We start from the raw sequence: 14,322 nt of genomic DNA on the forward strand, positions 1-14,322 counted from the left end.
ACACAATTCAAAAGAAAGCTAGAGTCATTAAATAATATCAGACAATGTGAATTTTATACAAAAAAATATAACCAGGTATAAAAAGGGTTATTATTTCATAGGGACAAAAGAATCAATTCATCAAAAGGACCTAAGAAACCTCAACATTTGCAACTGATAACAGAGCTTCAAAATGCATGAAACATCAACCAAGACAACTACAAAGAGAAATAGACCAACACAAATCCACAGTAAGTCTGATGTTTTAACATCCCTCTCTCAATTAACTGACAGAACAAGTAGATAGAAAGTCAGTAAGGATAAAATGAGTAAAACAGCACTATCAACCAACCTAAGCAAATTGACATTTACAGACTTCTTCATCACACAATAGCAAATATACATTCCTTTCATGAAGACAAAGAAAATGTACTACGATAGACCGTATTACAGGGCATAAAACAAATCTTAATAAAGTCAAAATTGTTCAAACCAAGCAAAATATATTTTCAAACCAAAATTAGACTAGAAAGCAATAGTGGAATAATATCTAAACAAAACAAAAAACACCCCAAATATTTGAAAACTAAACAATACATTCAGAGTAACTCTGGGGTCAAAGGAGAAATTGAGAGAAATTTTAAAGATTTTTCAACAAATTAAAATGAAAATACAACATAAAATTTTTTAAATGACGCTAAAACAATAGAGAGGAATTTACAGCATTAAATGGCTGCACTAGAAAGAAGATGATTTTGAATTAGTAAACTCAGTGTCAACCTTAAGAAACTAGAAAAGAAGACCAAACTGACTAGATAGTAAACAGAAGAAAGGAAATGAGAAGAAATCAATAGAAAATAAATAAAATAAATCAGTAAAACTAAAAGCTTTCTCTTTGGAAAAAAATCAATAAAATTTATAGTTTTAACCAGAATAATGAAGAAAAAGAGAGTAAACAGTTTTATCACAAATTAAAGAGGTGACATTCTTACATATTCTACAGATATTAAAGATAAAAAGAAATAGTATAAACAAAAGTACACAAAAAATTCAGTAACCTGGATAAAATGAACCAGTTCCTTGAAAGACATAAAACTTCCAAAGCTTACTTGAGAAGAATGAAATAATCTGGATAACCCTAAAAATGTCAGGGAGATTGAATTTCAAATTTTAAAACCTCCCACTAGGAAAATTCAGGTCTAGATGGCCTTGGTTGTGATGGCTACCGAATTTTAAGGAAGAAATAATACCAAATTTATACAGAGAATTGAAGAAGAGGGAATATTTTCAAATTTATTCTAAGAGAACAACATGACCCTGATATCAAAACTAGACAAAGATATTATAAGAAAATTATAAACCAAAATCTCTCACAAACATAGATGCAAAAATTTAATATTTTAGCAAATCAAATTCAACCATATATAAAAAGTCTAATACATCATAATCAAGTTGGGTTCCTCTTATATGTTTAATGCTGGTTTAACATTTGAAAGTCAATGTATTTCACCACATCAACAAACAAAAGGAGGGAAAAAAATGACTATCTTAATAGATGCAAAGAAAAACATCTGACAAAATCTAATGTCTATTCCTCATAAGAACTCCCAGCCAATTTGAAAAAAAAAGGGAACTTCTCTAACCTGATAAAAGTCCCTAATATAAAAACTAGCTAAAAATCAGTCATTGCTTAAATATTAAACCAAAACATCTCAAACTTCCTAAAGAAATATAGCAGAACATTTTTGTGACCTTGGTTTATGCAGACTTCTTAGATACAACACCAAGAGCATAATCCATAAAAAAATATTAATAAATTGTACTCAGAATTAAGAAATTCTACTCTTTAATAGATTCTGTTAAGAAAATGAAAAGTCACAAGCTGGAAGCAAATTGCATTTTTGATGTAAGACTTGTATCCACAATATAATAAGAACTCTCTAAAATCAATAATAAAGACAAGCAAATGAGCAAAAATTTTACCAAAGATGGTATGTCAATGGCAAAAATATGAAGGAAAAGATGTTCAACATATTAATTAGGGAAATGCAAATTAAAAGCAAAGTGATATACCACTACATATCCACTAAAACAGTTAAAATTTAAAATGTATTTACACCAAGTGTTGGTAGGGATATGAGTCAACTGCAACTCTCACACATTGCTGGAGAAAACATAAAAGAAAACACTTTGGAAAAACAGATTGATATTTCCTTAAAACTAAACACCTATCATATTGTCTATCTATTTCATTCCTAGGTATTTACTTACCAGAAATGAAACAATATTTGCACATAAATACTTGTGAAAAATATTCATAGCAGCTTTATTTATAATAGCAACAAACCAAAACAACATAAATGCCATAAGTAGGTAAATGGATAAACAAACTGTGACATATTCATACAATAGAATATTATACAATAGAATGAATATAAAAATAATTATGCTGAGTGAAAATCTAGACATAAAAAAGTACATTATCTTTTTTTTAACTGAAGTATAGTTGATTTACAATGTTGTGTTAGTTTCTGGTGTAGAGCATAGTGATTTAGTTATACATATACATCTATTCTTTTTCATAGTCTTTTTCATGATAGGTTATTATAAGATACTGAATGTAGTTCCCTATGATATACAGTAGGACCTTGTTGTTTATCTATTTTATATATAGTAGTTTGTATATGCTAATCCCAAACTCCTAATTTATCCCTCTCCCTATGCTTTCCCCTTTGGTAATCATAAGTTTGTTTTCTATGTCTATGAGTCTTTTTCTGTTTTTTAAGTAAGTTCATTTGTGTCATTTTTTTTAGATTCCACATATAAATTATATCATATGATATTTGTCTTTCTGTTTGACTTCCTTCACTTAGTATGATAACCTGTAGGTTCATCCATCTTGCTGCAAATGGCATTATCTCATTCTTTTTTATGGCAGAGTAGTATTCCACTGTATGTATATACTACATCTTTATCCAGTCATCTTTCCATGGACATTTAGGTTGCTTCCATGTCTTGGCTATTGTAAATAGTGCTGCTATGAACACTGGGGTGCATGTATCTTTTAGAATTAGAGTATTCGCCAGATGTATGCCCAGGAGTGGGGTTGCTGGATCATATGGCAACTCTATTTTTAGTTTTTTAAGGACTCTCCATACTGTTTTCCATAGTTGCTGTACCAAATTACATTCCCACCAACAGCGTAGGAGGGTTCCCTTTTCTCCACACCCTCTCCAGCATTTATTGTTTGTGGACTTTTGAATGTTGGCCATTCTGATTGGTGTGAGTTGATATGTTATTGTAGTTTTGATTTGCATTTCTCTAATAATTAGTAATGTTGAGTGTCTTTTCATGCGTCTATTGGCCATCTATATGTCTTCTTTGAAGAAATGTCTATTTAGGTCTTTTGTCCATTTTTTATTGGGTTGTTTATAATTTCTTTTATATAAATTTCTAGAAAATGCAGACAAATCTACAATGAGGAAACTTTAAAAAGGGGCAGGAGGAGATTTTGGGGGTGATGAATATGTTCATTATTGTGATTGTATTGGGTTTTATGGGTATATGGATCATTGAAAAATGTACCAGTACCTTTTAATGATGTGTTTTTTATTGTATCTGAGAGAAAGGGAGAAAGAGTGAGAGAGAGAGAGAGAGAGAGAGAGAGAGAGAGAGAGAGAGGAGAATGGAATGGAGGGAGGAGTGGGGAGAAGGGGGAAGAAACAACCCCTAGTGGCTCCCCAGAGCTGCGAGGCTAATTCCTAAAGGCTTTAAATCACATTGGTGCCTTTTCATGAAATGCCACTTGCCTCCCTCTACAGTCTCATCTCACAACTCTAACTCCCGTGTATTTCCAATTTCTTTTATCACATTCTAGTTTATATTATCTCAAAACTTGTTATCCCCGGTGGCTTGTGCAATTCTTATTTATCTTGGTAAGTGATGTGTTGGCAGTCCTTTCCCTGAGACCCTACTCCCAGACTGTTAGTTGCTTCTGCTCTGCTCCCAGATCAACAATTCATAGCTCTCACAAAATATTCTGCACTCCCTTGGGTCACTGTTGACTCACTTGTTGGTCTCCCTTTTACTGAGAAATCCCTAAAGAAAAAATTTTTCTTGTGCACCCTTAGTCTCCCAGTATTTCATGCAGTGCCTAGTACACAGTATGCACTTAACATAATTTGCTGCATGAAGGAATGAACCTAATTATGTTAATGTACACTCCATCCCACTGGTGTCCTTTCAGTACCATAGCATATTAGTAGAAAGTCCTAAAGGTAGTCAGAGCTATTTATCAACATTTGTTTCTATTATGAGGAAAAAAAGAACAAATTCCAGAAATGTGAGCCCATTAAAATATTCACTCCATCATAGGAAAACATCTCACCTCCAAGTTTCATAATGGACTACACAGCCTCACTGCAGTATGATCTGCCAAACAAGCAGACATCTAGGTAGCTTTTTTAAAAGGGACACCCAGATTGACTTTTACCCATCTTTTCAACAAGCACAGCACTACCAATAAGACTTAGTGGAGCAGACTGCAAGAGAAAGAGCTAACAAACTGCTTCTTTATTTTGAGTGCAGAGTCCTTACTTGGGAACCCTTGAAACCTGGAATTTAGTCTGGCTCACAGGTTTGCTGTGAGAAAATTGCCTGACAATCAAGAAGTAAATTAATCTGGTTCTCAGAACAATCCTCAGAGGGAAATATAGAAGGGTGAGGGGGAATTCTCTTGGATGAACAGATGTTTTTTTATCAGAATGTTTTTCAGTCTCTCTACTTAGACAGTGTTTATGAACTATTCATAAAATATGCATTTACTGTAAACAGGTATTTTGTTGCCCATTTATGCTAGGAGCCAATTTCCTGGAATGGGCTGGAATGAACCCCTTTGTACTGTTTCTGCATGATCCCAAATTGAAGATCAATATGAAAGAAGTTCTCAAATGTCACTGGACTGGATGCTAAATGTACTCCGTTGTGAAGTGAACCCGAGAGTACAGCCACTTAAGATATTGTTCCATGTCATTTAGGTCAGACAATAGATGCAGAAAAGAAAATGCAAGTGAAGGATTTTTTTTTTTTTTAAAGCCAAGCCTTTGAAATATGGCTCAGAAAACTTGGGTGAGGATGTGTGAATTTCAGGCACTCTGGGAAGAGGTGCAAATTAAAATCTAGCTGGTAATTCCCTTCAGAACAGGTTGTTCCTTCCTCTTGAAAAACACAAAGAAGAAATCATGCACCAAGTAAAGCCAAATCCCTTTAAAGCTTCTCTTAGTAGTAGGTTCATTTATTTTTCCCCTGAGCAAGCATCACTGGATTCAAATAAAAGGCTTGAGGCATGTTTGGTAGAGAATAATAAATGATGAAGAATCTATCTGGTAAAGTCACAGTGGAAAATCAGAATGGTAAGGTTACTTTTACAAACATTTATTTAATAAGGACATGCACAGAAACCTGAAGGCGAAAAAAAGGTTGATGGGAAACAATTATGATATACCTAGGGGGCATCTTTCAATGTCTATTTCAAACTGATGGGAACTGGAGAAAAAAAAATGGCAAATGAAATCCTCATCAGTCAATCATGAGAAACATGAAAAGGAGCAACTTGAAAATATCACTCATCTTCTCCACGCAGAGAGAAGGGGAAATCTCCTTTGTAGAGTTTTATCTTCAGTCATGGCAATAAATTTAGAATAACTGAAAAGAAAACAGCAACTGTTCCAGACTGAACACAGCCCAACACATCCACCTGTTACCTATCTCTAGTTTCTTTAAAAAAAGAAATTGATAGTAATTCAACCATTTCATCTATTTCAGACATGATTAAATATATAAAGAATTAAAATTGCCTTGTAATGGAAGAAGTGTACATGTCCACAGTTGAGTCTCATTAAGCAATAATGGAGTATGTGTGTGTGAATTACCATCTTCTTTTATTTATATTTATGTGCCTCTTAAATTATGGGAGAAAATGCTGCAGAACTGACTCATGACATCAGGCTTATTCTCACATAGCCAAGTTTAGAGAGCAGGTAGAAGATTCTAAATGCTAAAAAGCTTTTCTGCAGCATCAGTGGCAATTCCAGAAGCCTGTAATTTTTGAAGCATTCGTTGTCCAACCCAAAGGGCATGAAGTGGCAAATTTTGAAACAGCAGCACATTAAAATATTTTTTCAAAGCACAGCCTCTTCCTGAGTGGCACTATGCATAGAAACTGATCTTTCTTTCACTCAACATCATGGGCTTGAGGCAAGAGAGGAAGAGATGATGGAGAAGTCTTCAAATAGCTACCATGAGATCCAGCACGGTGCAGACATGATCTCCTTGAATACTTGAAACACCCTGAGTCAGATGCGCTCACCATTTTACAGATGAGTACTAAGGTTAAGTCATTCTACACCAAGTCGACCCACTTGGTAAACGGTGGGCTGGGAGTAAAGCACTGAGCAGTGTCAGCAGTTGTAGGAGATGCTCAACAAATGTTTGGGGAATTATAATTGAATAGAGAGCTGATTAGATCAAGAATTTCCAAACTGTGCTCCATGGAACTCTAGGCATTCTTTAGAGCTTGTCTGGTGTAGGGAGAGGGGCTGTGATTGCAGGGAGGGAGTGCTGACTGGGCAGGAATTCTGATCTCCACCATCACTGGAACCACAGCCACCCTGTGTCAGTTGAAGTGCTTCTTCCTTTTTTCTTTTTTTAATTGAACTTCCACATAGCATTTTATTTGAGCAAAGGAATGTATAGATTAAAAATCTTTAAAACTACTGGAGTAGAGGATCACACTTTCACTTCCAAATTTATATCGTTTTCCACTTTCCTAAATTCCATAACTTGGATCTAAGTAATCAGATATATGCAGAGCACACGTGAAGCTGTGGAAAACTGGTGTTGGTGGGGGTGGTGTACTTCATTGGTGCAATGTGTTCCAGAATCTCGTGAAAGAAAATTGTGGAATAATCCAATACGTCAAACTCATGAGGTTCTAGAATGTGGTCCTTTGGGAAATATTTCCTCATCTGCTTTTCAGGAATGTTGAAAGGTCATCCTGACTGAGAGAAGGCATGAGTCACCCCCAGTTTGGGGTTAACTACTGTGAGTTTTCCTGTCAATCACGGACAACAATAAACTGTACTGGAGATTACTCTCTGAGGAGGTAATTCCTAGGATCCTTTGTTTCTGTAGGAGGTTGAAATCACCTCTAAGGGAATAGTCTTCAGAAGCAACTACCCCCATGTGTTAAGAGCAGGAGAGGGAAAAAACTAGCATTAGCCAGATCATGTGGAAATGTTGACCTTCTTTTACATTTTAAAAAAATTATTTAGTTTTTACTGAAGTATAGTTGATTTACAAAGTTGTGTTAGAGGAAAGGGGGGGATAAATTGGGAGTTTAGGATTTGCAGATATTAACTACTATACATAAAATAGATAAACAGTAACTTTCTACTGTATAGCACGGGGAACTATTCAGTATCTTATACTAACCTATAATGGAAAATAAGCTAAAAAAGAATATATATATATATACATACATATATGTATACATATAACTGAATCCCTTTGCTATACACATGAAACAACACAACATTGTAAATTAACTTGACCTTCCTTTAATATTAGTGACTTGGAAGTATGCAGAACTGATCAATCATAAACACAAGGAAAGCACAGAACATGGCTGGAGTTTGATGGAGGTTCAAACTGGAGTTACCCTGCCCCTATGCCAATCTCAGTTGCACTGGAAGTAGGAACCCCTCCTTCTTCTCCCTGCATATCTTATGGCTGTGGCATTCAGAGGCAAACATCTGGCAAATGAAGTGAATAGTAATTAGAAGCAAAGTCAATTGTGGCTGCATCCACTCCACAAGATCAGAGGCAGAGGGAGTTCATTAAAAGGTGTTTAACACAGAAAAAGAATAAAGTCACGAAGGAGAAATGTTTGAGTCAGAGCTCGCAGGGGTGCTTCTGAGCACTGGACATGGGTGGATTCACCCTCTGAGTCAGGTCAGGGCAGTTCGGCCAATCACATCTGAACTGGCCTGAAATCAGGCTGTTTCACATCTGTGGTTTGCTTGTTATCAGCGCTGTCTGAAGGGAGCTGAGGACTGGCTCCATGTGATGTTTCCCCTTCTGGGTCTTGTATGTACACATTTGTCCTGAGACAGGGCACCCTCCGTGCCTTAGGCGCAGTTGCTCTTGCTGTTCTCACTCTCCCCTTAGGGCGGTTGGGCTAGGATGCTCCTCAGAGGGAGGTGTTGAATGAAGAATCGTCCATGAGATGTCTGTATCTTTGACTTTGTTCTAGGCCAGAAGCACTACTGTCACCCACGTTTTACAGAAGAGTAATCATACAGAGGTTGGCTGTCTGCAAGCTCTCACACAAGGTAAGTGATAAAGCTGGGATTTGAATTGTTATGTTTGACTCCAGGACTTAGGTCTCTGATGACTTTGAAAACAGTTTCGTCTGACACCATATTGCCTCTCTCTTGTTAAAGTCTTGAATATGGTGATGCTTCTAGATGGTGTGGGAAGCCACTGAGCCCAGAGATATAAAGGCCCACCTTCAAAGCGGAACATTTTATGGAAATGATTTGTGCTAATGGAGCACAAGCAAGCTCATACTGGCAAACTCGCCAGCAGAGAGTGAACAGTATAGTATCACATGGTGGTTGAGAGCACAGGCTGTAGAATCATCCAGACCTGAGCTCAGGTCCTGGTTCTGATGTTTACGCATTGATCTTGATAGAGTTAATTTCGTCATCTATGAAAACTTTATGGGATTGCTAGTAAGAATGGACTGAATAAGTGATGTAAAACGTTTGCATGGTGCCTAGTACATAATAAGAGCTTTATAAAATGCCAGCTATTATTATTAATGTTGCTATTATTGCATTTGCAACCATGTCTCAATATCACGCTTTATTACTTTTCTAGCAAACACAAGTTTTGCCTATTCAATTCTTTCCCATTATGCCATGGGATACAACAGGGATCTGAAATGCATTTACAAATGATCTCTTCTCACTAGAGAACTCTGAATAGAACATTAGTGAATTAGTTAGTCACCATTATATATACTTGCATGTGCCAAAGATTCTAGCATAAGACAAAACTGAACAAGTCATTTTTAAAAAGATAATTAGTAATGCTAATTTCCCTAGGAGGGATAATGGCAGTGTGTTCATGTGGAGAATGTCCTGTCTTAGGAGATGCACATTGAAGTATTTAGGGATGAAGTGTGGAGACGCCTGTAACCTCCTCTCAGAATGTAATTCTCAGTGGGACCCTCATTTCTGCACATCTTGCGAGCCTGGAAACTAACAGGTTTTTTCTGCATTATCTTTGCAAGGATGCTTGTATAGTGAATAGCCTTGAAAGACAGACAGTATCTCCCTCTGGGACAAAAATTAAGCAGATTTTCTTGCAGTCCCCTTATCAAAGTCTGATGCTCTTCAGCTGTGACACAAACCTATCACATGCCTAACATCCACCTGGACCTGCCTCTGCACCACTCCCGTAGCACCTGGGAACAAGGGACCCAATGTAAACAAAAAGCTCATAGTGCCTGTTGAGCTGTGAGTTATAACATTTTGGTTTCTGACCCAGAAGTCATATGTCTTATGCCAACACAACATCTATGAAACTCAAGCAGGCTATCTTGTTGGTTTTCAAATATTCTTCACAGTCCTTGACCTCTGTTTTCATGCATTTGAGCCTGTGAAATAACACGTGTGTCTATGTGTGCATACCGAGACCATAAAAGTCAAGGGATGCATTTGTCTTAAGAACATAGGCATATTAACCTCAACTACAAATCACTGAACTCTCCACTCTAGCACATGGTCCCAAGTGAAAATTGAAAGAAACCAGATGTTCCCTGGAGCTGTTTGGTTATGCAGGCATGGACGAACTCTTGGAGAGATCTCCAGCTGTTGCTTCAAATATGAAAGTAAGAGAAGATGTACTCAAAAGGGGCTGCAGGGGATCTGAAGTGGCATTCATATCTGCCTCAACACGTAGAAAACACTCAGATAAACACGGAGGTAGTGAGGCACGTTATTTGCTTACTGCTTTATTTACTCTTTTAGCCTATACACATGTTCACCAGTGCTACTCAGACACCTGTTAAGGATCTACTTTGTGCCAGGTGTCACAATGTCTTGCAGTAGCACTGTGATAGGTGGGTGGGAATTGTTATTAAACTTCTTTTTTTTTTTTTTTGGCAGAAGAGGATAATGAAGCAACACAAAGTTTAAGGATTTGCCTGACACTCAGCATGACAGGGCTAGAATGTAAATTATAATCAAATCTTGACAGCTTCTAGTATGCCATGAATTTTATGTTCTAATCCATATATCAACAAAGTTATTAGGGTCAACTTTATACTCTCCATATGAATTAGAAAAAATTAACATGGAAAAGGTTATTGATATAAAATCCATAATCTACTATTTTAAAAAATACATCATTTCACTTTATATATGAATATTTAAATGCTGGTTTAATAATGATTTCTCACCTGGTTTGGACAATCTAGGTATGTTTTCATTATTTAACACTTATTTTGAAGACTTTGTTAAAATATTCAGTCTTCATTGACTAGCACATTAAGCTTGGGGAAGTATGTCTACAATTCTCAATCTATAATGATATGACTGGATTCAGAAGTGTCTTTAAAATATGAATTTAAGTAAAACTTCCAGGTATGAAATGACTAGCTATGGTTATAATCTTTCAATCAGTTGATTTGGGAAACTCCAAAGACAGACAAATTAAACGTATACCCCAATCATTTTGTGGGCACTATGCCATCTTCCTAGAATACATATGTAAACATTTAGTCAATACAATCTTTAAGCATGTTCACCTGTCACTGAATACTAATCTTCATAATCAGATTTTTGTCCATATGTGAAATGTGGCTATTGGTTATGAAGTACGTTCAAGCTGATCCTGGATTTACTCATAGATTGCCTTAGATTTGAAAATGTGTGATCAGCTATTGAGCCATTTGAATCCTCTGAGTTGATCACAATAGGGCAAACTGTCTTAAAAAGATAGACTTTGCTGTATAATTTCTGATAGTTTTTTCCATCACAAGACAAAAAAATCTTAATAGTTTTTTTATGGTATTTCATTATATCTAAAGCAGTTAAGGGTACACGGCCCAAAATGAATCTAAGGTGAGAAAGAAGCCAACAAGCTATGAAATACACTCAAGAATTGTGTTTATGCATAAAGAAAAAGAGACGGGGTTGGGGGAGGAAAAGGGAAGGAGGGAGGGAGGGGAAGGGGGATGGGAGAGAGGCAGAAGGGGAGAGAAGGTACAGAGGGAGGGAGGGACAATCTCTTGAAATGACCTAACTCAACCTAACTCAATCTAATTCAGCCTAACAGAATGACTGAAGAATTAAAAAATGATCCTGTTATGCTGGGAAGAGTTATAAACGAGTTCTCTGATTTTTGTATCAAAATGTGTAACACTCAATAGATAAATAAGGTATACGTAAAGAGTATTAAAAAAAAAAAACAAACCACTCCTTCCTCTTACAAGACTAATGGGCAGAAAATAATTTTGTTCAACCTGAATACAGATGGATGTGCACAGTGGTCTTCATGACCATTCTGGACTTTTTTTATGACGTAAAACTCCGAACAAGTCTCTAATCCACTCTAGACTTGAGACATTTTATCTGAGGAATTAAACAAGAGGATTTTTATTTCGAGTTCCTTCTTGTTCTGATATTTTGTAGTTCCATGAAGGCACCCAGAAGTCAACCTTTTCAGATGCCAGGAATCTTGGAATTATGAGGAAAGATGTCATCTAAACATTACTTGTGCTCTTTCAAATTTTGTAAGTTCTCCTCTCATTTTGCAAATTAGCCTGAATCCACAGGTGTGATTAAAATTTTTTTGTTTTTATTTTGATCTGGGAATTGTATCATTTGCTATTACTCCAACTTGGGATATACTACACTCATAAATATGCTGGATAAATATTTACTCAAATGCTGGTTTGAAAATGTTGGCTCTGCCATGTTCAACAGTTTTCTTCGTGTTTGCCAGTGAGTTATGATCTGCCCTATTTTTCTTATCTGAGTATCTATGGAAATAGAAAATAAAGGAAGGTAAAGATCTTTTTGAAATGGTTCTGGTTAAATAATGTAACAGTAGAATATAGTTTAGGAAATGTTTTTCTTATATATACAAAACATTACAGAATGTCATAATAGGGAATGATACAGAAATTTAACAGAGATACAAATAGCACTAGCACCAATGAGCAAATTTGTCTTCTCCATTCTATGCCTTCTACCATTAAGGGGACCATTCCCAGCGTCAGATACATATTAAAGCTCAGTGAATGTTTGCTGAATAAGTAATGATCTCTCTCTTTCTATTGTTTTATAGATATGGCTATGGAAGTAAATAGACTGCATCATTTGCTAATTTATGGCAAATCCAAAATTAGAAATTAGGCCTCTGACTCATAGTCTAGTTGTACTTTTTTACATTAGACCAAAAAAAGAATGTTAATGTTGGTTAGATATGTAACAAAGAAGAATTTAGATATATGAGAATTTCTACTTAGAAGCTGATGGCTTTTGAAAGTCATTACTCAGTTGCCGGTGTAGCCAAGAACCCCTTTGCTCCGCCTTTGTGGAGCATAGCAAAGTGGTCAGGGATTAAATGAACTGAATGACTAGTTCTCAGTACTGCTGCTTCTCTGCTTTCTGTGTTCTATGGGGGTGCAGCCTGTGTGTTTTGGTTGAGAGTCCTGGGTTTTAGTAGGGGCTTTAAAATCCAGTAGTATTCTAAAATTCTGTGTGATCTGGTGGATCTTTTCTAGAACTTCAGAATTGGAAACTAATTAGAAATTAGCTTATTTAACATCTCACTTAACACAAGACTCTTCCGTGCACCAGCTCCTACAGAGAGGCACCCAGATGGAGCTGGAACTCCTGCTGTTAACAGTTTGTACTACTTCAAACTGTACAAGGCAGCTTGAAGTAGGGGAAAGAACTCAAGGCTTTGAAACGAAAAGATATGAGTGGCTATGGTAAATGTTCTTAACTTTCTGAGCCTCCTTAGTTTTTAAAATGTAGATACTATTATCTGCCTTGTAGGTTATTATGAAGATTAAACAAAATAAACTCTATAAAGCTTTCTCACACACTAGGCCATCAGAAATACTCATTTCCTCCATAGATGTCTTATCAACAAATTTGGATAAAATTCACTTCCTAGATGTATTAGTTTCCCAGGGCTGCTATAACAAATTGCCACAAACTTAACAGAAATTTATTCTTTCACAGTTCTGAAGTCCAGAAGTTCCAAATCGAGGTGTTGATAGGATCATGTCCTCCCTAAAGGTTTTAGGGGAGAATTCTCCCTTGTCTCCCTCCTGGCTTCCTGTGGTTGCTGACAATCCTTGGCACCCCTTGATGTATAGAGGCATCACTCCAGTCTCTGCCTCCATCACCATATGGCATTATCCCTGTGTGTCTCTGATTCAGATTTCCTTTTTCTTACAAAGACACCAGTCATACTGGATTTAAGGCTGACCCAACATGAACTCATCTTAACTTGATTACATCTGCAAAGACCCTATTTCCAAACAGTGTCTCATTCACAGGTTCTAGGCAGACATGAATTTTGGAGGAGGACATTATTCAATCCAGGACAGTAGAATTGTTGAGACAAGTAAATGAAATACTGCACAAACTGTGAAGTACAAGTTGATTCCATTTCTCAAATTTCCAATTGTTAACTTTTATGTCTATCTATGACAACAGGTTAGTCATTTGAGAAATAATTACTTTCAAACATGGTAAAAATATATATATATATTAGATAGATGAGAAATGAGATCAGTCCTACCCCTAAATAGTAAAGCTATAAAATAATACAAAAGAGTTATGTCTGGCATGACATTTCATTATATAAAATTAACCCATTTGAGAAAATCTACAGTCATGGGATGGATGAGACAGGAATTACAAGGCGCTGGACATCAATTTTAATTTTCCATTAGCTTATGCTGATGATTAATTTATGTTGATGGGAAGGTTACCATGCCCCTGAGCCAAAGCTTAACAGTCCACTTACAGTTTTCTAACAGAAACTTCTGAGGAATGATAATTCTATCACGTTGCAAAAGCAGGGATAGATTTAGTTCAATAATTATTCACACTCAAATATTTAAATGAAAATGTATGGCATCAGTCATTCTTTATAATTCTTAGGTTGGGTTATACAAACCTTAGGGTGTTTCTCTTGTGCTTAAATCCTGAGCATTGTAAGCGTCAGCATTTAAGTTACTATTAGCAGAACAGC

General features: G+C 36.1%; 1 protein-coding gene across 8 annotated transcripts in view; it reads left to right on the forward strand.

Moving 5' to 3' along the window:
- IMMP2L (inner mitochondrial membrane peptidase subunit 2) overlaps window positions 1-14,322 on the forward strand; it is a 937,771-nt gene that overhangs the window by 877,542 nt on the left and 45,907 nt on the right. For 5 of the 8 annotated variants that reach the window (XM_074367202.1, XM_074367215.1, XM_074367205.1 and 2 more), the window contains one exon: window positions 8,291-8,369. In XM_074367202.1, coding sequence (XP_074223303.1) covers window positions 8,291-8,369 — 79 coding nt within the window. Of the gene's footprint in view, window positions 1-8,290; window positions 8,370-11,738; window positions 12,126-14,322 lie in introns of those variants that run through there. The other 3 variants (XM_074367208.1, XM_074367214.1, XM_074367219.1) reach the window with 1 other exon arrangement.

The sequence above is a fragment of the Camelus bactrianus genome, chromosome 7 (assembly GCF_048773025.1).
Source record: "Camelus bactrianus isolate YW-2024 breed Bactrian camel chromosome 7, ASM4877302v1, whole genome shotgun sequence".
NCBI lineage: Eukaryota > Metazoa > Chordata > Mammalia > Artiodactyla > Camelidae > Camelus > Camelus bactrianus.